This window comes from Microcaecilia unicolor, chromosome 8 (assembly GCF_901765095.1).
Source record: "Microcaecilia unicolor chromosome 8, aMicUni1.1, whole genome shotgun sequence".
Lineage (NCBI taxonomy): Eukaryota > Metazoa > Chordata > Amphibia > Gymnophiona > Siphonopidae > Microcaecilia > Microcaecilia unicolor.
In genome coordinates, this window is record NC_044038.1 from 246,326,742 (window position 1) to 246,350,019 (window position 23,278).

General features: G+C 42.7%; 1 protein-coding gene across 1 annotated transcript; it reads right to left on the reverse strand.

Annotated features, from left to right (window-relative positions):
- Nucleotides 1-654: 654 nt before the first annotated feature.
- LOC115476198 (CMP-N-acetylneuraminate-beta-galactosamide-alpha-2,3-sialyltransferase 2-like) lies at nt 655-22,002 on the reverse strand. The gene is made up of 7 exons (XM_030212439.1): nt 21,916-22,002; nt 16,390-16,954; nt 14,947-15,143; nt 12,511-12,690; nt 8,147-8,192; nt 5,774-5,893; nt 655-822 (listed from the first exon to the last, which is right to left on the reverse strand). Exons 2-7 carry the CDS (start codon nt 16,714-16,716, stop codon nt 655-657), a joined length of 1,038 nt encoding a protein of 345 aa, XP_030068299.1. The 5' UTR covers nt 16,717-16,954; nt 21,916-22,002.
- Between the last annotated feature and the right edge of the window lie 1,276 nt (nt 22,003-23,278).

Genomic DNA, 23,278 nt, shown 5'->3' on the forward strand with positions numbered 1-23,278 from the left:
AAATGCTGAGTGGTATAGAACGAGTAGAAGTGAATCGATTTTTTGCTCTCGCAAAAGTACAAAGACTAGGGGACCTCAATAAAGTTACATGTAAATACTTTAAAAACCAAATAAGAAGAAATAACTTTTACTCAATGAATAATTAAGTTCTGGAACTCATTGCCAGAGGATGTGGTAGTAACAGTTAGTGTATCTGGGTTAAAAAAAAAGTTTGGACACGTTCCTGGAGGAAAAGTCCACAGTCGCTATTGAGATAGACAAGGATAAGCACAACTTGCCCAGGGATTGGTAGCATGGAATGGTGCTACTATTTGGGTACTTGTGACCTAGATTGGCCAGTTTTCTCTTTCCTTGCCCCTTAATGTCTTGTCTGTTTGTGTTACCTAGATTGTAAGCTCTTTGAGCAGGTACTGTCTCTCTATGCCAAATGTACAGCGCTGCGTGCGTCTGGTAGCGCTATATAAATGCTATAGTAGTAGTAGTAGTTTAGGAAACAGGATCCTGGGCTAGATTGACCATTGGTCTGACCCAGTATGGCTATTCTTATGCTCTTATGTGGCTGACATCTACGTGACACTGTATTTTATTTTCAAAATATAAAAAGCATATAGCATACCCTCCTTGGCAGTGTTTCCTGTGTGCATGAAAAGGCACTCAGGTATAAAATGTAACTTTGCCCTCTTGATCAAGTCTCTTTAAAAGAGACAATTCAAAGTCAGCATTGTGTACACCAGTCCTGCGGAAAGCAGAGGCAAAGCGATTCTTTTCCCAGTAATGATGCCACCTCCCAGAGCTGTCTGCACCATAGCCAAACACAGATACCTGGAAAGAGGGAGAAGAGTGTGAACATCCGAAACCTTCTCACTCATAGGGCAGCTGGAACACTTGAACGGCTGTAAGACCCAACCATCCTGGCCTACATGCAGACAAAAGCATGAACTTTTATACTGTCCCCTGGACACAGGGAAAGATGATTGAATTAGCACTGACTTGACAATAATAGTATATTATATTACACTGATATACTGTCTTCCTTGATGAAAAGTTCAACCCTATCATTATGTGTCACATTTTTTATTGATGATTCCACCTGGTAACACATCCATTAGAGTACATACATAACAAATTATAAGCTATCGTCTTATGTACATTAATCATTAAGTTGCTATAATCAGTTTTGTTTTTATAACAGTACACTGTCTTATCCCCCTCCTCCCTTACTACCTTCACTTTTGCCATGTATAACTGAAAGAAACAAAGTCAGCATGTTACATTAAACTGAAACCTTAATTCCAATAGTAACACCTGACATTATTCCGTGATTGAACCCCTTATTATATTATTCCCCCTCCCCTCCCACTCATCCCCTCAATGTCAACCCTATCATTAAAGACTTGACAATAGCGTTCCTGCTCACAAGCTTCTGACCTGTGCTAGTTTAAGCCATCCTTCTACACTTCAGATCCATTTTTATACCTTTCCCTTAGCTCTCAAGATCTCTCATACCCTGCCTCTTTTTTTTATACCTTTTGTTTTTGGTTTGTTGCTCACATCACAGTCCTGGCCAAGATTACACAGCATTAGAAAGAGACACTAAGGTTTTGAAAAATGTCCTATTATAGATACCCAGTTACAATTCCAGTTCCCACTCACAATCAAACTACCAGAACAACTGCAAAAATGTTAGTAAATAAATGGATTAGTCCCAAGAGAGATCACAGAGCTGCAATAATTTTAAAAACTTTGCAATTTGTAATGGAATTCAGAAAAGTAGGACTTCATCATATCACATACAAGGGAACATTAGGAGTGAATGATTCAACCAGATAAAGCACAAAAGATGTTGAAGACCCTTCTGGATACTCAGACCACCAAGTATGTAACAGTACATCCATAATGCAACAGGGTACACTCTAGTATATTTACAGTTAAGGCAAGAGACTTTTTTTTGCCTTACCATCAACTATATCGGGAAGGAGAAGAAGAATTGGACATTTCATTAAGTGATTAGTTGTTTCCCATTATAAGAATTTGCAAGTAGCTAGAACGTCATAGAAGCTGTGTCAAGATAGATAAAGAATGGATGATGCTCATGCTAAGGAAACACTCGTTGAACCTAGATGCTCACTCGGAAAGAGAGGTTCCAGGAAAGACACAAGCTACAAGACATTTGGATCACTATCCTTATCAGATTGTTCAAGTCTTAGCGTCTTAAAATAAAAAAAATAAGATCAGGCTGTGAGAAGTAGCAAAAGTTTTTTTTCTGAATTATATTGGAAGAAAAGGTACAGAGAAAAGATGAGAGAAAAAAATGTGAATACTAGAAACAGAAAAATGTAGGCAGATAAAGACCATTTGGCCTATCCAGTCTGATATTCAAGTAGACAGTATGGGCTGTTAATTCTACTTCCGTAATCTAATACAACATAAGCTGAAAAAACAGCCAATCCAAATCCCAAAGGGTTGTATAGAGTGATCATAGAACAAATAACACAAAGCACGGGATTTACCCTCAGAAACCTAGGCTTCCACCAAGGTCTGACCTATGGTTCACAGGGGTATTGATTTTGCTGCCTAGACTTCTTTAGCTGGAAGTTCCTAGAGAAGTCTAGGCATCAAAATCAATACCCCTGTAATTATGTTTAAATTGGGTGGTTCCTGATGAAGCCCGGAAGTGGGTGAAATGATTTGGGCCCCGTTGAATGAAAATCAGCAGTTGAAATGTGGGGTTATCAAGCCAGCTAAATAAAAGCTAAGTTTGTTTATGCTAAAGCTGTAGCTTGTGAATATGAGTTTACTCAGTAGAATTTTGAAACTTGTTTGAATATGAATAGTTTCAGCAGAAAGCAAGTGGGATTTTTTACCCTATGAAGATACTAGACCATGGACACAAAAATCTTATAAGAATAACAGTGAACCATAGGTCACACTTGTGGAAGCCAGGGCCGTGCCTAGGTCTCTGGCGCCCCCCTGCAGAATATCAGTTGGCGCCCCCCCCCCCCCCCCCCCCGTTGAAAATGGAATCACCCCCCCCCCCATGAAAATGATCGCTCACCACTTGCCACACTGAAAAGGAATTGTCAGCAATATTCTTAGAAACAAATTGCTATACATTGCAAAATAGATAGCAGATGTAAATTCTCAAAGTGGACATATTCCAAACACTAAAATGAAAATAAAATAATTTTTTTCTACCTTTGTTGTCTGGTGACTTTCTTTTTTCAATCATGCTGGCCCAAATCTGAGTCTGCTGCTATCTGTCCTCTTAACTCCATTTCCAGGGCTTCCTTTCCATTTATTCTTTACTTTCCTCCTTTCTTCTTCATTTCTTGCTCTATATCCATTCCAGCAATTTCTTCTCTCTCCCTGGGTCCTGCCCTCCCATCCATGTCCATTCTTGTCCCTCTCTGCCCTTCCCTCCTCCATCCATAGCCAGCAATCCTCCTCTCTCCCCTCCCCTCCATTTCCAGCAATTTGTCCTCTCCCTGGGCCCCCATGTCCATCCTTGTTCCCTCTCTGCCCTTCCCTCCCTCCATCCATAGCCAGCAATCCTCTCTCCCCTCCCCTTCCAGCAATTTGTCCTCTCCCTGGGCCCTGCCCTCCCATCCTGCCTCTCTGCCCTCCCATCCATTCAGGGTCTGCCCTCCCTCTCACTCCCCATTCCATCCAGGATCTATCCCCCCTCTCTCACTGCCCCCTCTTTCGGCTCCCAGTTCCCACCTGCGGCTGCCCCTAGTTCCAGATCCATTGATTCTCCCATCCACCCCTGCCCCAGGCATGACCCCATTCTCCCTCCTGCTCACTTTTCAGACCCCAGTTCCAGCTCCATGCCCCTTCTCCCATCTGTCTCCCACCCAGTCCCTTCTGCCCATCCCAGCCCCCCCCCACCCCAATCTGGCTCCCACCCAGTCCCTTCTGCTATCCAAGTGCCCCCCACCCTCACCCCCTCTGTCTCCCACCCAGTCCCTTCTGCCCATCCGAGTCCCCCTCACCCCATCTGTCTCCCACCCAGTCCCTTCTGCTATCCAAGTGCCCCCCACCCTCACCCCATCTGTCTCCCACCCAGTCCCTTCTGCCCATCCGAGTCCCCCTCACCCCATCTGTCTCCCACCCAGTCCCTTCTGCTATCCGAGTCCCCCCCACCTTCACCCCATCTGTCCCCCACCCTCACCCTGCCTCATCTTCTCCCTGCCACCCGTCTTAAAAAGAAATTGCCGACGTGATAGCGAGCGCAGCACCTCGTGTGCAAGTAAAGAAGCGAATCCGATCATCTCATTGGGCCTTCCTTCACTGTCCCGCCCTAGAGGAAATAGGAAGTTGCGTCAGAGGAGGGCGGGACAGTGAGGGAAGGCCCAATGAGATGATCGGATCCGCTTCTTTTACTTGCACATGAGGTGCTGCGCTCGCTCGGCAAATAAATTTAAAGGGCTGGTGCGGGAGGGGTGCCAGGATGAAGAGCAGCGGGAGTGGCCGCACCCCCCTCTCTGGTGCCAAAAGATTTAAAGTCCTCGGCGGGGCGAGGGTAAGCACCGCGGCGGTGCCCTCCAGAGGTGGGCGCCCCCCCTGCGGCGCTTACCTCGCTTACCGCATCGGCATGGCCCTGGTGGAAGCCTAGGTTTCTGAGGGTAAATCCCGTGCTTTGTGTTATTTGTTCTATGATCACTCTATACAACCCTTTGGGATTTGGATTGGCTGTTTTTTTTCAGCTTATGGCCTATCCAGTCTGCTCAGCCATGCCAGCTACTCTCCCTATCACTTCATTAGAGATGTTATGTACTTGTCTCAAGCTTTCTTTAATTCAGAAACTGTTTTCATCTCGGCCACTTCTACTGGAGGTCGTTCCATGAAGAAGTATTTCATCAGGTTACTTCTGAGTCTATCCCCTTTCACTATCATCCTATGCCCCCTTGTTCCATAGCATCCTTTCAATCGAAAGAAACTCATCTCCTGTGCGTTTATGCCGCACAGGTATTTACATGTCTGTATCATATCTCCCCTCTTCTGCCTTTCTTCCAAAGTATACTTATTGAGATCTTTAAATCTGCCCCCATATGCTTTATGATAAAGACTACTGACCATTTTAGTAGCTGCCCTCTGGACTGTTTATATCTTTTTGAAGGTGCATCTCCAGAACTGTACACAATATTCTAAATAAGGTTTCAACAGAGTCTCTTATACAGGGGCATCATCAACCTCCTTTTTCCTACTGGCCACTCCTCTCCGATGCATCCAAGCATCATTCTAGCTTTCTCTGTTGCATTTTCTGCCTGTTCTTCACTCCTAAACTGTAATGTTCCCTCGGGTTTTTGCAGTTCAATTGCATGATCCTGCATTTTTTAGCATTAAATTTTAGCTGCCAAATTCCTGACCATTCCTCTAGCTTCGCTAAGTCCTTCCTCATGTTGTACCCTATTGAAGGGGTGTACTGGAGGTAGGGCCTAAATTTAAACAGAATAGATTTTCAGCACTATCCAGTTAGGTCTCATAAATACCTGTGCTAAGATACCCAAAAGATTAAGAAAGACCACATATTCAGCTAAAAAATGATGTAGAGTTAGCCAGATGGTTAATCCAGTTAACTAAGTAGATTTCTCACTGGTGAATATCGGTCTCTAAGTGTTATGGGATAGACCCAGATGCAATGAAGATGTTTTCATAGTCACGTAAAGTATCCTGGTTTAAAATTGTCCTCCTTTGCCTGGCTAAAAGTATGCATTCTTTTAGTAATGTATAAAAAATGGGATTCCCCCATTATTACTAACATCTCGCTTACCTCATCACAAACATGAATGGCAAAGAAGAGGGCGAGCATGCCGGTTGAAGGGTACTTCCCATGATGACTGGTCCAGTTGTCATGGATGTATTTGAAAAAGGATGGATTAAATACTAACACCTAAGGAGGAAAGATATTTAGCTGTGGACTCAGATTCAGATGGTTTCACACTGATCATATTTCACTGACAAACATATAAAAACTGCTAGGTGTACCACACCCACATGGTATAGTTTGTAGATAAGAACAGAGCATAGACCCATTCTCTAGTGGTGACCTCACCACTAGAGGCCACGGTAATGAATATAGGTCCATGATTCAGGTCACAGGCCTGTTCATACCTACTGTGTTGATGAGAACTTATCAAGTCATGGAAATAATTAATTAAAATGTAGGAAACAAGGGGCCTGAGCCTGAGACTACTCCTTTGGTGACAGAGAGCTGTGGGACAGGTGGGGGAGGGGAATTTGGCTGAGGTAAAGAAGAAAGTGAAGGAACTGAAGTGGTGGTAGTAGTAGTAGGAAGGACAGGAAGAGTGTTTGGTTAGCAGCAAGGCGAGCGCAAGCTTGGGTGGGAACTTGGGCATGTCGGCTGGGAGAGCAGCGTTGGTGAGATATTTTTCTCCATGGACAACAAGGATCCTAAGCCACACTGATGGCGATGACGTCATTACTCATACTGATCAGTCGGATTACTGTTCTTTAGAATGCAGAACCACAGCCGTTGCAACTGCCAGTCTTTTGTTATTTGTTGATTCAGTTGGGTTTACACTTGTGGTTTGGCTTTTGTTTTTCTGTTGTGTTTCTTTTCCATATTTTATCTATGTCATTGACTAAGCCAGGATTAAAGAAATGTCCTGTGTGTAGGCATAAAATGTCAAAATCAGATTCACACAATTTATGTGTCAGGTGTACAGGACTGCTTGAAGTGCACGAAGGTGTCTCCTCGGGCTCGTAAAATTCAAGAGCTTAAGCTCAAAGATGTTTTGCAAGATGAGTGAACAAAATTTAAATTCCTCCTCAGTTGGTCAATTGAGTAAAGGGAAAAATACTAAAGCAAAACTGAACACCTGGATGGCCATGTCTCTGAGCCTCTCCAGTCTACAAGCTTTGCCTTGGCTGCAGCCAACATCACAAACAGTGGCTGTAAAACCCCATCTGGTAAGCGTCTGTTTGAGATTCGGAGCATCAGCGTGTTGACATGGAGGAGACAGAGTTCCTGCCAGCTTTATGGAGGAGGTGAGGATATTTCATGCCTAAAGGAAGATGCCAGCCCTTACAATGGGGAAATTCTGCACAAGAAAATTGCAAAGGAAGTGGGAGATTGGGCGTGCAAGTGGCAGATGAAGTGGCAGATGAAGTTCAATGTTGACAAGTGCAAAGTGATGCATGTGGGTAAGAGGAACCCGAATTATAGCTACGTCTTGCAAGGTTCCGCGTTAGGAGTTACGGATCAAGAAAGGGATCTGGGTGTCGTCGTCGATGATACGCTGAAACCTTCTGCTCAGTGTGCTGCTGCGGCTAGGAAAGCGAATAGAATGTTGGGTGTTATTAGGAAGGGTATGGAGTCCAGGTGTGCGGATGTTATAATGCCGTTGTATCGCTCCATGGTGCGACCGCACCTGGAGTATTGTGTTCAGTACTGGTCTCCGTATCTCAAAAAGATATAGTAGAATTGGAAAAGGTACAGCGAAGGGCGACGAAAATGATAGTGGGGATGGGACGACTTTCCTATGAAGAGAGGCTGAGAAGGCTAGGGCTTTTTAGCTTGGAGAAGAGACGGCTGAGGGGAGATATGATAGAAGTGTATAAAATAATGAGTGGAATGGATCGGGTGGATGTGAAGCGACTGTTCACGCTATCCAAAAATACTAGGACTAGAGGGCATGAGTTGAAGCTACAGTGTGGTAAATTTAAAACGAATCGGAGAAAATTTTTCTTCACCCAACGTGTAATTAGACTCTAGTATTCGTTGCCGGAGAACGTGGTACGGGCGGTTAGCTTGACGGAGTTTAAAAAGGGTTAGATAGATTCCTAAAGGACAAGTCCATAGACCGCTATTAAATGGACTTGGAAAAATTCCGCATTTTTAGGTATAACTTGTCTGGAATGTTTTTACGTTTGGGGAGCGTGCCAGGTGCCCTTGACCTGGATTGGCCACTGTCGGTGACAGGATGCTGGGCTAGATGGACCTTTGGTCTTTCCCAGTATGGCACTACTTATGTACTTATGTAAGTGGGCAGAATTGTCAATGTTTTTTTTGTAGAATTCCCCCTGAAGTAACGCTTGATGAACCTTTTGCTGCTGTGGTTAGACAAGAATTAGTTAGAAAACATTCTGTAAAATTAATATCTCCATTCCTAATTAGACTTACCTTATCTTTATCAGCTTGGATAAATGTTTTAACTTTCATATATGTACTGGAAAATAAAACACAACAAGAGAAAGTTAATATACCTCATTATAATTCTTCTCATAAATCAGCCTGAATATCTACGTTCTTCAGCTTGCTAGAATAGGAATGCAAATCCCTTGTGCTTTGAGAGTTTGTCTGAGGGCACACACCAATTAAGCGAGCTCAGTCTTATGCAGATTCCCCAAGTACAGTGGGACCCTGCTAAAATGTGATATCCATAAAATTTCACCGCGTTAAATGCTGAGTAATGTTATATCGGATTCACTTGAAAATGAAAACAAATGAAGCAAAAATTGATCTGTTGCAAAATATGTATTTGCTACAAACCTAGGATTCACACTGCTGAACTAGTGTATATATACAACATTATTGAAGCATTATTGTAAAGTACTAGTACAGGAATTTATCTAGTGTGGTCTGTTTTCTAAAAACAAACGGTTTGCTTCTTGCAGAATCAAGAATGTTTGTAGCTGTGAAATGTTGATGCTGTCCACATCCTGAGTTTCCAGCCATCTCAAACTTCCATCAAAATGTTGTATAGCCTCTGAAACTTTTGGTTGAAGAGCAGGAGAAATATCATCGTCAGCGTTGTCTTCCAACGGTGAGACTTTTCGTTGCACATTTGCCACAATTTCTTCATCAGTCACATGCACATAAGTGGGGCAACTCATTATCCTCTTCAGTCTTATGATGATCCCTCTAGCCATAGCCCTATTCAGGCATGGTCTCAACCCTTTCATATACGCTGATGACGTCACCATATTCATTCCCTTCAAATCTAATGTAACTGAAATCTCCGACAAAATATCCTTGGGCATGAACATCTTAACCTCTTGGGCCAACGCCTTTATGATGAAAATGAACAAATAGAATACGCAATGCCTAATCCTCTCATCCCAACACTCTGCACCCCTCCCTACTAATTTTAACATCTCCGGCACCACATTCCCCATATCTGATAATTTAAAAATCCTTGGAGTGACATTAGATAGCCATCTCTCGCTCGAAAATCACGCAATAAACACTACAAAGAAAATGTTTAAAATGATGTGGATACTGAAACGCGTAAAACCATATCTCCCCCTGAAAACATTCCAGAACTTGGTGATATCCACAGTACTTACCCACGCCAACTACTGTAGCAGTATCTTCTTAGGCTGTAAGACCCATATCCTGAAAAAACTTCAGACTGCCCAAACTACAGCAGCAAGACTCATTTTTGGCAAATCACGATTTGAAAGTGCAACACCTCTTCGTGAAAAACTTCACTGGCTCCCTATCAGAGAATGAATCAACTTCAAGGTCCATACATTAATCCACAAGATTATCCACGGTGAATCTCTGGGCTATATGCTCAATCTGATTGACCTTCCCACCAGAAACATGTCTGTTACTTCACGAGCTTACCTCAACCTACATTACCCCAATTGCAAAGGACTCAAGTAGAAAACCTATTATGGATCCAACTTCTCCTTCTTAGGCAGCCAACTCTGGAATGCCCTCCCCAGAATTATCTGATCAATCAGTGACTATCTACCCTTCCAGAAATCACTAAAAACCCATCTGTTTAAGCACAGGCAGCTCCTTGTGACTCTGGGCAAATCACTTAACCCTCCATTGCCCAGGTACAAATAAATACCTGCATATATTATGTAAACTGTTTAGAATGTAGTTGCAAAAACCTCAGAAAGGCAGTATAAGAAGTCCCATTTCCCTTTCCCTTATGACATCACAATATCAGAAGTGAGCCAAGTATCGGGCATTCAAGCCATTGTGACATCACTGATGAGGTTGGCTCTTATTGATGGAATGAGTGGAGTAGCAGCCTAGTGGTTAGTGCAATGGACTTTGATCCTGGGGAACTGTATTGGGCAATCAAGCCATTGTGACATCACTGATGAGGTTGGCTCTTATTGGTGGAATGAGTGGAGTAGCAGCCTAGTGGTTAGTGCAATGGACTTTAAGCCATTGTGACATCACTGATGAGGTTGGCTCTTATTGGTGGAATGAGTGGAGGAGTAGCCTAGTGGTTAGTGCAGTGGACTTTGATCCTGGGGAACTGAGTTCAATTCCCACTGCAGCTCCTTGTGACTCTGGGCAAGTCATTTAACCCTCCATTGCCCCAGGTACAAATAAATACCTAAGCCACATTGAGCCTGCCATGAGTGGGAAAGTGTGGGGTACAAAAAAAAAAGCCTACCCAAATGACCAAGACTAATCCTATGAACCCATCTACCATCACATTTCCAGGAGATAACGACAATGACCTAGTCCACTTCTCCTAATTTCCCTATGCTTATCCTTTGTCCCATCCCCCTTCTGCCTCCTCTACCCCTCCTCCAATTGCTTACCTACCCTTGCTCATACCTCTTCTACTCCCTTCACTCTTGCCCATCTCTTTTATTATTCTGATATACTTAACTTATTTTTTCTTCATCAATACTCTGTAAGCCGCATTGAACCTGCTCTGAGTGGGAAAGTGTGGGGTACAAATGTAATAATAAATAAATAAATTATCAGTTGAAACCCAGACCAGGATATCATTTATGCACATGTTGAATTTTTTTTAATCCCTCTTCAGCTAACTGCACATCCTCTGGAGAAAAATCAAAACAAATTTCTTCTTGGTTATCATCATCCTCATCAATTGTCGATGAGGGGAATACGGATCCCAACCCCTTTTAACCAGCATTGCTCAATACAAGTTGCTGAGGTAGCATCCCAGACCTTTCTACCGAAGTGGCAAACATAAACATAGTAACATAGTAGATGACGGCAGAAAAAGACCTGCATGGTCCATTCAGTCTGCCCAACAAGATAAACTCATATGTGCTACTTTTTATGTATACCGTACCTTGATTTGTATCTGCCATTGTCAGGGCACAGACCGTATAAGTCTGCCTAGCACTAGCCCTGCCTCCCAACCACCAGCCCCGCCTCCCCCCGCCAGCTCTACCACTACTACTCAACATTTCCAAAGCGCTACCAGACTCACGCAGCACTATACTGCCACCCCATCTCGGCTAAGCTTCTGAGGATCCCTTCCTTCTGAACAGGATTCCCTTATGTTTATCCCACGCATATATAAATATAAAGTATGCACCAGGAAGTCCACACAGCAAATCAAAATTAAATCTCCACATATTTTCACACCCCCAGGCCACCTCCTTCAGGTTCAGTTTTTCTGGGTAGCTATATGCATGAAATAGATATGAACCTACAAAGTATGGAAATCCATTTAATGTGTGTGAACTATGAATATCTTCAAAACCAGATCAATCAAGTGTGTCTCCATGACAGGGTGGAAAACATGGATTGAGATACTGCTATGGAAATTATATTCTCATTATACCAAATCTCTTAGAGGAAAGAAGAGACCTTATATATAAATCCAAAATACTCTTCTTATGTTAATCACAATATGTTGCTTTGAAATAGCTATTCTATAAATGGTAATCAATTGTCAGCTTTAAGAAGGGTATTTTGGATTTACTTATCATTCCCTTGCCACTGAATGCTTCCTGTTGCCCTTGAGACTACTGTTTAAACAGTGGCCAATCCAGGTCACAAATACCTGGCAAGTTCCCAAAAAAGTACAATACATTTTAAGCTGCTTACCCCAGAAATAAGCAGTGGATTTTCCCTAAGCCCATTTTAATAGTGGTCTATGGACTTTTCCTTTAGGAAGCCATCCAAACCTTTTTTTAAACCCCACTAAGCTAACCACCTTTAGCATATTCTCTGGCAACGAATTCCAGAGTTTAATTACACGTTGAATGAAGAGATGCTTAATGGAGAGATGGAAAGGCTGCAAGGGCAGGACAGATGGAAATGGATTCCTTCTATGCCACTGCAAACCTAAGAAAAGCCACCGCAGGCCCTTAGAAATCCACTCCTCTTAGTCTTTCACCAAGATGATTTACTACAATAGCAAGATAAATCTCTCTCAATTAATATTTGTAGGTTAGCATGCTATCATAAATACAGAGGGGTAGATATTGAAAGCAATTGAACTAGCAGGAGAAGCTTCTCCCAGTAAAACTGGCTATGTTGGGGCGGAATTGGCAGTTATCCAGTTAACTGCTGATAAATAAACCAGACAAATCAGACTGCATAAAATCCAGTCCTATCTGTCTGACTGACCTTATCCTCTTAAGGGCTGAATACTGGCTCTTAACTGGAAAAGTGCTGGCTGTCCGCACATACCTGGACATGAGCTGGCAGTGAATATCCTGGCATGAAGCTGGCGGTGGTATATTTACCCAATAATTCCTTTCACCTCATGAGCAAAAGAAGGATGTAATGCAGTGTGAGATACTAACAATCTGAGATCTCCAGTGGACAAGGCACTAGTTATCCATTTCAGGTCCAGGAGTTTGAATGGAATGAGAATGAGGTGGATCCCAGGTTGAAGATTCACAGCGCTCTCTGGATACATGAAGTGATGTGTTGTCCTTGAACCAACATCTTCCTCAAAGCCAGCTGTTTTAGCACCGTTCATTCTGAATAAACAAAGTAAAACTGTGTTAAATGTTTGTTGAACAAGAAAAAATGGAATTAATGTGGCTTTTGGTTGTGTAGGAGGCTGGTGTCAGATTTTTCAAAGAATACATTCATGAATGAGTATAAAATCCATATGAGAATTTGAATTCTAACCTTCTAGCGCCACACCAGAGACATTATGGGGTATTTTTACAAAGCGGCAGTAATCCCAGTGGTAGACCCCTTTCTGCTCTTGCCCCATTGGCTTTGGGTTGCAAAATGGTGATGCTGAGCCCTACTGGTAGTCTTGTGGTACTGCCGCTAAGAGTCAGACTTTCACATTAGGGGGATCAGCTGACTAGGGGTTTGTTTGTACCTCCATTTTCAGACCTATAACAGAGCAGGAGCGAAAAGGGATTCACTCCAGTCCCAGCCCTAACCCACTAGACACCAGGCACCTTCCCCAGATAAATCCTGGAGATGAAGGAAGATTTGGGGGAGTAAGTAAACATTTGAAGTTAAACATATTTTATGAGTGTCAGCTTTGAAAATCTATGTATAGCTTAAATGTTAGGCTAGATGGTTAGTTTTGCTGTTTGTTTACTCATCTGTACTTCAGTTGTACAGTCAGTGGGTGAATTTTGCTGCTGAATGTATAACTTTTATTCTATCCTCATCCCACCTCAAATCATATCCCTTTTCTAGTTGGGTAGATTTGTCTATTTTCCATATCAAATGGCCATATTTATCTGTAGAACCACAAGATATTAGAAACAATTAAAAAGCATTTATCAGCTCTACATTGCTGCCAACCACATAAATGCCTTTTGGCTGTTCACACTTTTTATTGGCCTTCAGCAGTTTGAGAGGCAATATTACAAATTTTTTTACTTTATTTTTATTAAGCTTTTTAACAAACATAATTTCACATTTATGAATGATAATACACAATTTGGAAATGAAAATTTATATAAACAAGCAAATACTATTATTTAAGTTTCATATAATTATCGACAACAAGAATAAGAAATCAATCCAGGATGTAAGATTAATCATATAATCTAAAGGAAATAATCATACATTGTAAATTATATTAATCAAGCGTCACATCCCAAGTGATTCACTCCAAGGCTATTAAACAGTGTACATATGGGATTAAACCACTACATTAACCTCTTCCCTACTAATTAGAAATTCCTCTAGCTGTTTGGGGTAAAAAAATTGAAACTGTTTAGACTGAAACATAATTCTACCTACACAAGGAAATTTCAATAGGAAGGTAGCTCCTATTGCCACAGTCATTGTGCGCAAAGCCAAAAAGGCTTTACGCCTCTTCTGAGTCTCTCTTGATAAGTCTGGATATATTCTTATTTTTGACCCCCAAAAAACGGAATCCAGATGATCTATGCCTATTTGCTAGGGGAAGAGGGGTATGTTGGAGGAAATTAAAAAAAACACACTATAGAAAAACCTGCAAAGCAGAATTCTGCAAGCTTTTCTCTATATTTAATTTGTTGATTAGGAGATATTGTGGATATTAAGATTGGAAAATGTATTGTCATGCAGTTGATTAAATAAAATATCAATAAGAGTAGCATGGACCCCCCCACCCCCTGACAATAGCAGCTCCCCATTCAGACCTCCCCCCCCCCCCCGGCAGTAGCAGACACCCAACTAGAACCCCCTGAAAATAGCAGTCACCCACTCACCCACTACATAGTACTGTGAGTCTACCATTAAAGGTTGTGGCAGCCATTTTGAGGCTGGCAGGAGTGACTGGGGATGACTCCTGCCCTGACTACCCTCTAGAAATAGTAAGGTAGGCCTGGGGATGGGGGTGGCTGCTTTTGTGAGGAGTTTCAGGTAGAGGCTGCTAAAGTCAGGGGGTGGAAAGGATGTGTAGAGATCATATTGGCTGCGACCCGGACGTTATGTGGATGGCGGCCAATATTCCATGCGGGCACCCACGTAGCTAAGCGGACAAAGTTAGGCCTCATTTTGTTTTGTCCTAGTTACCTGCTTAGCAATGTGGACATCAGCACTGAATATTGCCAGTACCTGCATAACTATGAGGTCCTCCTCAACTCTGCCTCATAATTCCCCCTTCTGCCTGGACTTAAGATGGTGGGCTATTGCCACTGAATATTGACAGGCGACCTGTTCAGCCTCTTCTGCCCACTTAAACCACGTTGAATACTGACCCTTATGTTTTTGTATCCTAGGATGTTTATGGGTTTTGAGCTTCATACCACTTACTCCTATTTGGTCTTACTTACCGTAAAACAAAATCATGTGAATCAATTGTCTGCCCATGCTTAGATCCTTTCAGATTTCCTGAATTTCCTACGACAGCACAGCTTTGACACCGGGCAGCACTGCCTCTCTTCAAGGACTGGCCCACAGGTGAGACAACTTTGAACATTTTTGCTAAAATATCCTGAAGATGACTCCCATTATTTGATCCTTGTAGTTTCTGGGAAAAAAAAAAAAAGTTCAGTCATTGCAGGACATTGCAAATTCACAAGAAGCCAAAAGGAAATCTCGCAGCTCAAAACATGAGGTTTATTGATAAAGCACCAGAATGGAACAGACAGGGTCTGAACTTGTTTTGAACTTTGAGACTTCTTTTTGGCTTCTTCTGGATTTCCACTGTCCTACCCTACTCCTCTTCTTTTGGGATCTTTGTCTATGTAGGGTATTTCTTCTGGTTCTGACTGTTGGGTTCCTCTCCATACAAAACCTGAGGTTACATCAAATAATGATATCTGGACATGAGGATGAAAGTTCATTTCTGCATTATTGCTGGTTTATCTTCATAAGCAGAAAGAACACACTGGGAATGACTAGACAGGTGAACCAGGAATTTATCAAGCGATTTCTTTTATTCAGCAGTAATGCGCAAGTTACCTATGTTCAGGATAAGATATTATGTAGAGACAACGGGACTCAACACAGGCTGTGTTTTGGAATCAAAGCCTTCATCGGGAGTCCTACGTTGTCTTATGTATAAACAAGGAGCGATCTGAGTAATCATTAGCCTCTTTCTTGAGTCTCAGCTCCTTTGCTCCTCTTATAACCATTGTCTCTCCACAGTACATTATCTTGAACATATGTGAATTGTGCACCATCGTTGAACAAAGGACCTCTCTTGATGAATTCCTGGTTCATCTAGTCTGCCGAACAAGATAAAGTCATAGCATAAGGTATGATGAGATACTGCATATGTACACTTGATCTTGATTGATCTTGATAGACTAAGGTCAGTTATACACATAACTTAATTCAGCAACTGACTGTTAATTGGAGTTAACGGCCAATTATTGGCTGTTAATTGGACTTAATTGGCACTGAATAGCACGTTGGGCATAACTGCCCTTAGTTGCTAGTCTTTAAGTTGCGAGCTCAAATTCTACAGTGTGCAACTTCAAGAGAAATGTGGATCTTGGAGGGGCGTGTCAGGTACTAATGCGCAAGAGTTATAGAGTACTATCGTTTACATCAGTCGTTGTGCTGGCATAAGTCCTCCCTGCCTAAAGTTAGCTAGTATTCTATGAGGGCAGTTGTGCGTACAACTGCCATTATAGAATTTGCACTTAGCAAGCATCTTCCCGGTGTCTACATTTTAGCAGCCTTTTGAGAATGTATTCCCTAGTGTTTTCCATGTTGTATTTATTTTCATGCACCTGTTTCTTTAAGAAGTGGAAAAAAACATTACATACCAACCACCAATGCTGCACCTGTGCAGGGATGTTCTGGTTCTCAACAGTCAGCAGTGGCTCAATTGTGGATCTGTAACGTTCATCAAACCAGAGCGACAGATTCTGCTGTGAAATGCATGTCTTACAAGAACAAGGTTTCCTTGGTCCCTCTCCTTCTGCTGCCCATAGGCTGCTGATGCCATCTCGGACCCTACAGTACAGCGTTGAATGCCCAGTGCAGGAATATGGGTGAGTCTTCCACAAGAACAGCACTAGTCCAAAAATAGAAAGAAGTCCAAGTCTTTTCTTGCGTTGTAATATTTTCCCATATGAGAACTTACAGTACATGACTGGTGTCTGTAGCAATCAGGGCCTCTGTGGCTGGACACTGCGTTGACCCATCCCACGCTTTCTGATCTCTACAGCTTCATTGTGCATGGAATATGTGTTGGACTTAGTAATAGATAGGTGTATCCTGCTGACTTTGAAGAAGTGAGTGCGGAGGAAATAAAATGCATTTCCAGCATCTCAGGAACTAGTCACAGGCAATGGCTCTCATCAGTGGCTTCCTCAAGTCGCAGAACTACTGAAATACATTTTAAAAGTGGGAAATAAGTAGGCTAATAGCATTACCAGACAAAGCTGCTGAAAATTCATGCATGGCCTCAGACTGGACAAGTCTTTTTTTTTTTTTTTTAAATATCTGACCCTTAATATTGAAGGGGCAATAACTGAACTAATCATGTTGGTGAAAATGTGGTAGTTACATTTCATCTGCAAAGAATACATCCCTAGCCCCTGGTGATAAAACACTCACAGAAATTTCACTTTTGACGACAGTAGAGGAGTTAGTTGGCATGAATAGTTTGGTGAAAAAATTGGGGGCTGACCCTCGATACAGCCAGTAGGCGAAATATGACTCACATTGGACCATAAGAACCCCGGGAGCCGATGCTTTAAGTGATTGATTTTCTACACATTTATACGTTTGCACACTTTTGAGAACATATGAATTTAGGAAGAGGTTTAGAGTGATTTAAAGATAATATAAATTTTAAAACAGTGACGATATTGGAGACATCTATTCTGGTGGTAAAAACCCCCCAGTTATTACCATCTGAATTTGCCACTGAAGTCCCAAAAACTTTTTCTACTATATTTTACATGTAAGAGTTTATATGTAAGCTCATTAGTCACACTTAGCTTTGATATGTTAAATTTACGGCATATGGTATGATGCTCTGTATCTTGTTGAGCAGACTGGATGACCCACACAGGTCTTTATCTGCCATCATCCACTCCTGTTATTGATTTCTTTGGACCAGATCAAAGGCATGTGCTGAATGTGGGCTATTTAGATTTTGGGAAAGACTTTGATTCTGTTCCTTATAAGAAGCTTATAACTAAACTGACTGCCCTGGGGGTGGGTCCCAAGGAGCTAAACTGTGTCTGATAGATGACAGAGAGTGATGCTAAAAGGAATTCACTCAGAGGAAAGGTGAGTAGTGGTGAGCCTCAAAATTAGTCCTGGGTTAGGAGGAACAAATTGCCTTTTTGTGGATGACACAATGATTTGCAACAGAGTGGACACATCAGAGGAAGTAGAAAGAATTAGAAGTGATATACAAAAATGAGAAGTTTGGGCTAGTTTGACAGTTAAACTTTAATGCAAAGAAATGCAGAGTGATGCATTTTGGGTGCAGAAATCCAAAGCAGCTGTATAAGATAGGAGGGAGGGACCAGGAGAAGGACCTCAGGGTGATGGTGTCTGATGATCTCAAGGTGGCAAAACAATGTGACAAGGCTGTTACCAAAGCCAGAAAGATGCATAGAGAGGCATAACCAGCAGAAGGAAGCAAGTGATGATCCCCTGTAAAAGTCATTCATGAGGCCCCACTTGCAGCACTGCATTCAGTCCTCTTTTTAAAATATATTTTATTTATAAACTGATTGTGAGATTAACTGCCTCGCTGCATTTTCAATGTGACAGGTAGTATATCAAGCCTATGTAAATAAATAAAGGTGATATGACACAGATGCTTAAAAACTTGAAAGATATTAATCCGCAAACAAAATTCTTCCTAAGATGGGGAAGCTATAGAAATAAAGGATGCAAAATCAAGTCAACTTAAAGCAGCATCAGGAAATACTTTTTCATGGCGAGAGTGGTTGATGCCTGAAAGTCTTCCTGGTGAAAGAGGTGGGGATAAAAAGGCATGGGATAAACACTGAAGATTACTGTTATTGATGTATCTGTGGAGAAAAATATGTCTATAATTACCAAACAAAACCCCGCCACTCACACCTTTTACACATTCACAAAATCATCAACAGATGCTCCAACAAACTATTTTTGGAAGGAAAAAGCCTCAGAATCTGGTCTGGATGTATTTATAGAACATCCTGACTCAGGGGGTAGCCACCTTATCTGAACTAAAGCCTTCCAAAAAATGTGTTCAAATCTGAATGCAAAACACAGGATGTTCTATAAATACAGCCAGGCTGGATTCTGAGGCTTTTTCCTTCCAAAAAGAGTTTTATGAAGCACCTGTTGGTGACTTTGTGAAAAGGTGTGAGTGCAAAGTGGGGTTTTGTTTGCTGATTTATAAACACAGAGGTTGGGACATAGAGGGTGAAACCTGCACAGAGCAGCAGTACAATCCTAAACAAAGACATATTTATTTTTGTTACATTTGTACCCCGCGCTTTCCCACTCATGGCAGGCTCAATGTGGCTTACATGGGCAATGGAGGGTTAAGTGACTTGCAGTATTCCATGTAGAAGTCGGCCCTTGCAGATCACCAATGTGGCTGCCAGGCTTCTGCTTCTGTGAGTCTGACGTCCAGGACGTCAGACTCACAGAAACAGAAGGCTGTGAAACAGAAGCCTGCACAGCCTTCTACATGGAATGTTGCTAGTGGAATAGCAACATTCCATGTAGAATCTCCCAACAGTAGCAACATTCCATGTAGAATCTCCAATAGTATCTATTTTATTTTTGTTACATTTGTACCCTGCGCTTTCCCACTCATGTCAGGCTCAATGCGGCTTACATGGGGCAATGGAGGGTTAAGTGACTTGCCCAGAGTCACAAGGAGCTGCCTGTGCTTGAAGTGGGAATTGAACTCAGTTCCCCAGGACCAAAGTCCACCACCGTAACCACTAGGCCACTCCTCCACTGTTGCTACTATTTGAGATTCTACATGGAATGTTGCTATTCCACTAGCAACATTCCATGTAGAAGTCGGCCCTTGCAGATCACCAATGTGGCCGCGCAGGCTTCTGCTTCTGTGAGTCTGTACGTGCAGGACATCAGACTCACAGAAACAGAAGCCTGTGCAGCCTTCTACATGGAATGTTGCTAGTGGAATAGCAATGGAGGGTTAAGTGACTTGCCCAAAGACACAAGGAGCTGCCTGTGCCTGAAGTGGAAATCGAACTCAGTTCCCCAGGACCAAAGTCCACCACCCTAACCACTAGGCCACTCCTCCATGGAATGGCAGATATAATCCTAAACAGAGGTACAGAAGAGGTGACCTGCATATCCTGTACAGAGCGGCAGGTATGAATCTACACACCTTTCTGGGCAGAATAGACCGCCTCATCTGTTACTCTATCATACATGGAAATACAGTAAGATATCTCAGGGGCTGACTTTATTAAACTTACTATACTGCCCAAGATAACTCACAAATCTTGGCGGTTTAGACTAAAATTACAAAACAAACAAGGTGTGTGTGTGTGTGGGGGGGGGGGGGGGGGGAAGAACTACAGTATTTGATGGAAAATAATTTACTACTCAATAGCAACACACAAAAGAAGAGTAAATGAAGAGACGAAGTCAGAGGGGAAAGGTAACTGGGAAGGGAAGGGAGAGGAGAAGGAGGTATTGAAAGAGAACAGAAGAAGAAGGGAACAGGCAGTGAAAAATGGCACAATTTACTCTCAGCCCTTTTAACATTTCAGTTGAATGATTGTTTGAATAGCCAGGATTTTAGAGCGGCTTTACATTTTTAGAAAGATAGTTCTGATCCTATAGTAAGCGGGAGAGAAGTCCAATAAAATGGGGCTGCGAAAAAGAAAGTGCGGTGACGGGTGGATTCTAGCTGGGCTGCTCTGGGGTTTGGAAGGACTAGACCATGAGAATTAATAGAACGGAGGAGTCGTACAGGAGAATATGGGGGACAGTAAACGTTGAAAGGTAATCAGAGAGACCAAGCCTTTGAGCATTTATAGTGAGTAGAAATGATACATTTTGCCACTGGAAGACAGGGGGAAACATGATCAAATTTACATGTGTGACAGATAAGTTTAATGGCCGTGTTTCGTATTGATTGAAGCCTTTTTGAAATTTGTGAAGGAACATCCTAAGTAGATTATATTGCAGTAATGGAGACTAGTGGTTAATGCAGACAGAAGGAGACAGCTGGTTTAATCAGCTCAGCTCAAGGTCAACAGGAGCCCTCTCAGGGTAGTTCAGAGAGATTTGACCTTCCAAGGTGACCCAGAATGGCAGTCAATAACAGCTGTCACCAAACTCTCCAGCTATGGCTGGAAATGAGTCCACATAGCAGACTAACGAATAATACAATGAAAAAAGTGCAGTCAGATCTCTGTGCCTGCCAGTATTCTCTGGTTTCACATAACCCTTCTTTCCTCAGTTCCTTTTTAACAGTCACTGCTACTATGAGGCATAAAGGGTTTGGCTTGGGGTAAAGTCTCTCACATTTTTTTTTGTTACATTTGTACCCTGCGCTTTCCCACTCATGGCAGGCTCAATGTGGCTTACATGGGGCAATGGAGGGTTAAGTGACTTGCCCAGAGTCACAAGGAGCTGCCTGTGCCTGAAGTGGGAATCAAACTCAGTTCCTCAGGACCAAAGTCCACCACCCTAACCACTAGGCCACTCCTCCACACACTAAACCAGCAGGATTACCACCTAGGAATGCCAAAGATTATCCCGCACATTCCTTGATCTGCACTTCCCCAGTTGTAAAGGAATGAAATACAAACTAATGCACGCGTCAAACTTCACCTACTTGAGCACACAGTTATGGAACGCACTGCCGCATAACTTGAAATCGACCTACGAAAGAACGAACTTCCGCATACTACTGAAGACCCATCTCTTTGAAAGATCATACCAAAAAGACCAACCCAAGTGAACCTACACTACACAACTCGCCTACTTAATCTCAGAACTGTTTCTTAAAATCTGCTTGTATACTATTACTTTGTTTGTATCATCATAAAATACTAAATGTTTATGATACTAACACTTTTCCACTACTCATGATGTATTGTAAGCCACTTTGAGCCTGCAAAGAGGTGGGATAAGGTGGGATACAAATGCAACAAATAAATAAATAAATCAGTACTTTTATGTGTTCACAATATTCTCGTTCTAATCATGACAGCTACATGAAAATCTGTTCCATGAAGACATTATGTGACCCTTCAGTACCAGGGGGCACATGCACACGCTAACCTGAGTCTCTCCATCTCCGCTGGATGGCGAGTGTCGTGATCAGAAAGTGAGTTACTTACAGAGGACCCAGCGAGGAGAATCTCTCTTCCAGGATATTCTGGACGGCAGATACTGGTTTCAGCTACTGCTAGTTTTGGCCTTCACAGAAACAGCTCATTTCCTGTCTATAATGTAAACATGACTAAGCCACTTCCCTCTCTAGACAGCTGCACTTGAAGGAGCTTCCGGGCTGTAAAATATTTATTAGAAGAACTCAGGGGAAATGTTAAGTGGAAGGAAAGTAATCCACAGCATCTACTTTGTAACTGCAACTCTGTTTGAGAATATCATGCAGAAGTCTGTCTTCCTTCTTCTCTCTCAGGATCTGGATCTCCCATGGTCATCCTTTCTTCCTTCTCCCGATCCTGGGTCCTTTCCCTTCTCCTTCGACTATAGCAGCCAGCTTTTCAAAATGATTGAGGGTGCTAAACTCAGCACAAATTGCCCCTCATTGGACAGAGGGAAGGAGTTTGTTCAGTATTAAGGGTGCTCCAGCACCCATAGAGCTGGCACCTATGCCTTTGCCTAATTTAGGGTCTTCTGTTCCATCCCTTCCTCTAGAGGAATGCAGCACTTCAAATCTGCTTCTTGCTGGTTAATCCCTCTACTGCACTGCTCCTATTTATGCATTTCAAATGGCTTTAAAAGCAGCAAATTCTGCTCTCCTTCTACCAGCCTGAAGGTTGGAAGACCATGGATTGGATGAGGGAGAGAGTCTTCAGGTCTGCCCCATATATTTTTTTGCTTTTGTAAAAAAGGTGGAGTAAAGAGACATGGTCCCCAGTCACTCTTCCAGGGCTGGGATTGTTGGGGGGGGGGGGGGGGGGAGAGAGAGGAGGCAATGGGACAGCTGCCCCAGGTGTGCTGAATACTTGGAATGCCCTCCCGCGGGAGGTGGTGGACATGAAAACGGTAATGGAATTCAAACATGCGTGGGATAAACATAAAAGAATCCTGTTCAGAAGGAATGGATCCTCAGAAGCTTAGCCGAGATTGGGTGGCAGAGCCGGGGGGGGGGGGGGGGGGGGGAGAGGCGGGGCTAGTGCTGGGCAAGACTTCTACGGTCTGTGCCCTGAAAATGGCAGATACAAATCAAGGTAAGGTATAAACAAAAAGTAGCACATATGAGTTTATCTTGTTGGGCAGACTGAATGGGCCGTGCAGGTCTTTTCTGCCTTCATCTACTCTGTTACTATCCAGCTTATAATCGAAAATAATCGCCGGCTATTTCCCGACACAAATCGGGATATGGCCGGCGATTTCGCAAAAGTGGCGAAAAGCGTATAATCGAAAGCTACATTTGTGATAGCTTCGCCGCTTTCCCTTCGCCTCACCGGCGAAAGTTCAAAGGGGCGTGTTGGCGGTGAAGCGAAGGCGGGACAT

Bases quoted from the DNA above. Each gene is read 5' to 3' on its own strand.
- LOC115476198 (XM_030212439.1), bottom strand. From the start codon at position 16,716: ATGTACTGTAAGTTCTCATATGGGAAAATATTACAACGCAAGAAAAGA. The intron at 8,193-12,510 runs GTTAGTATCTCA...TTTATTTTCCAG, and splicing joins TCCACTGGAGATCTCAGATT to TACATATATGAAAGTTAAAA. The intron at 5,894-8,146 runs GTAAGTCTAATT...TTTCCTCCTTAG, and splicing joins TCCAAGCTGATAAAGATAAG to GTGTTAGTATTTAATCCATC.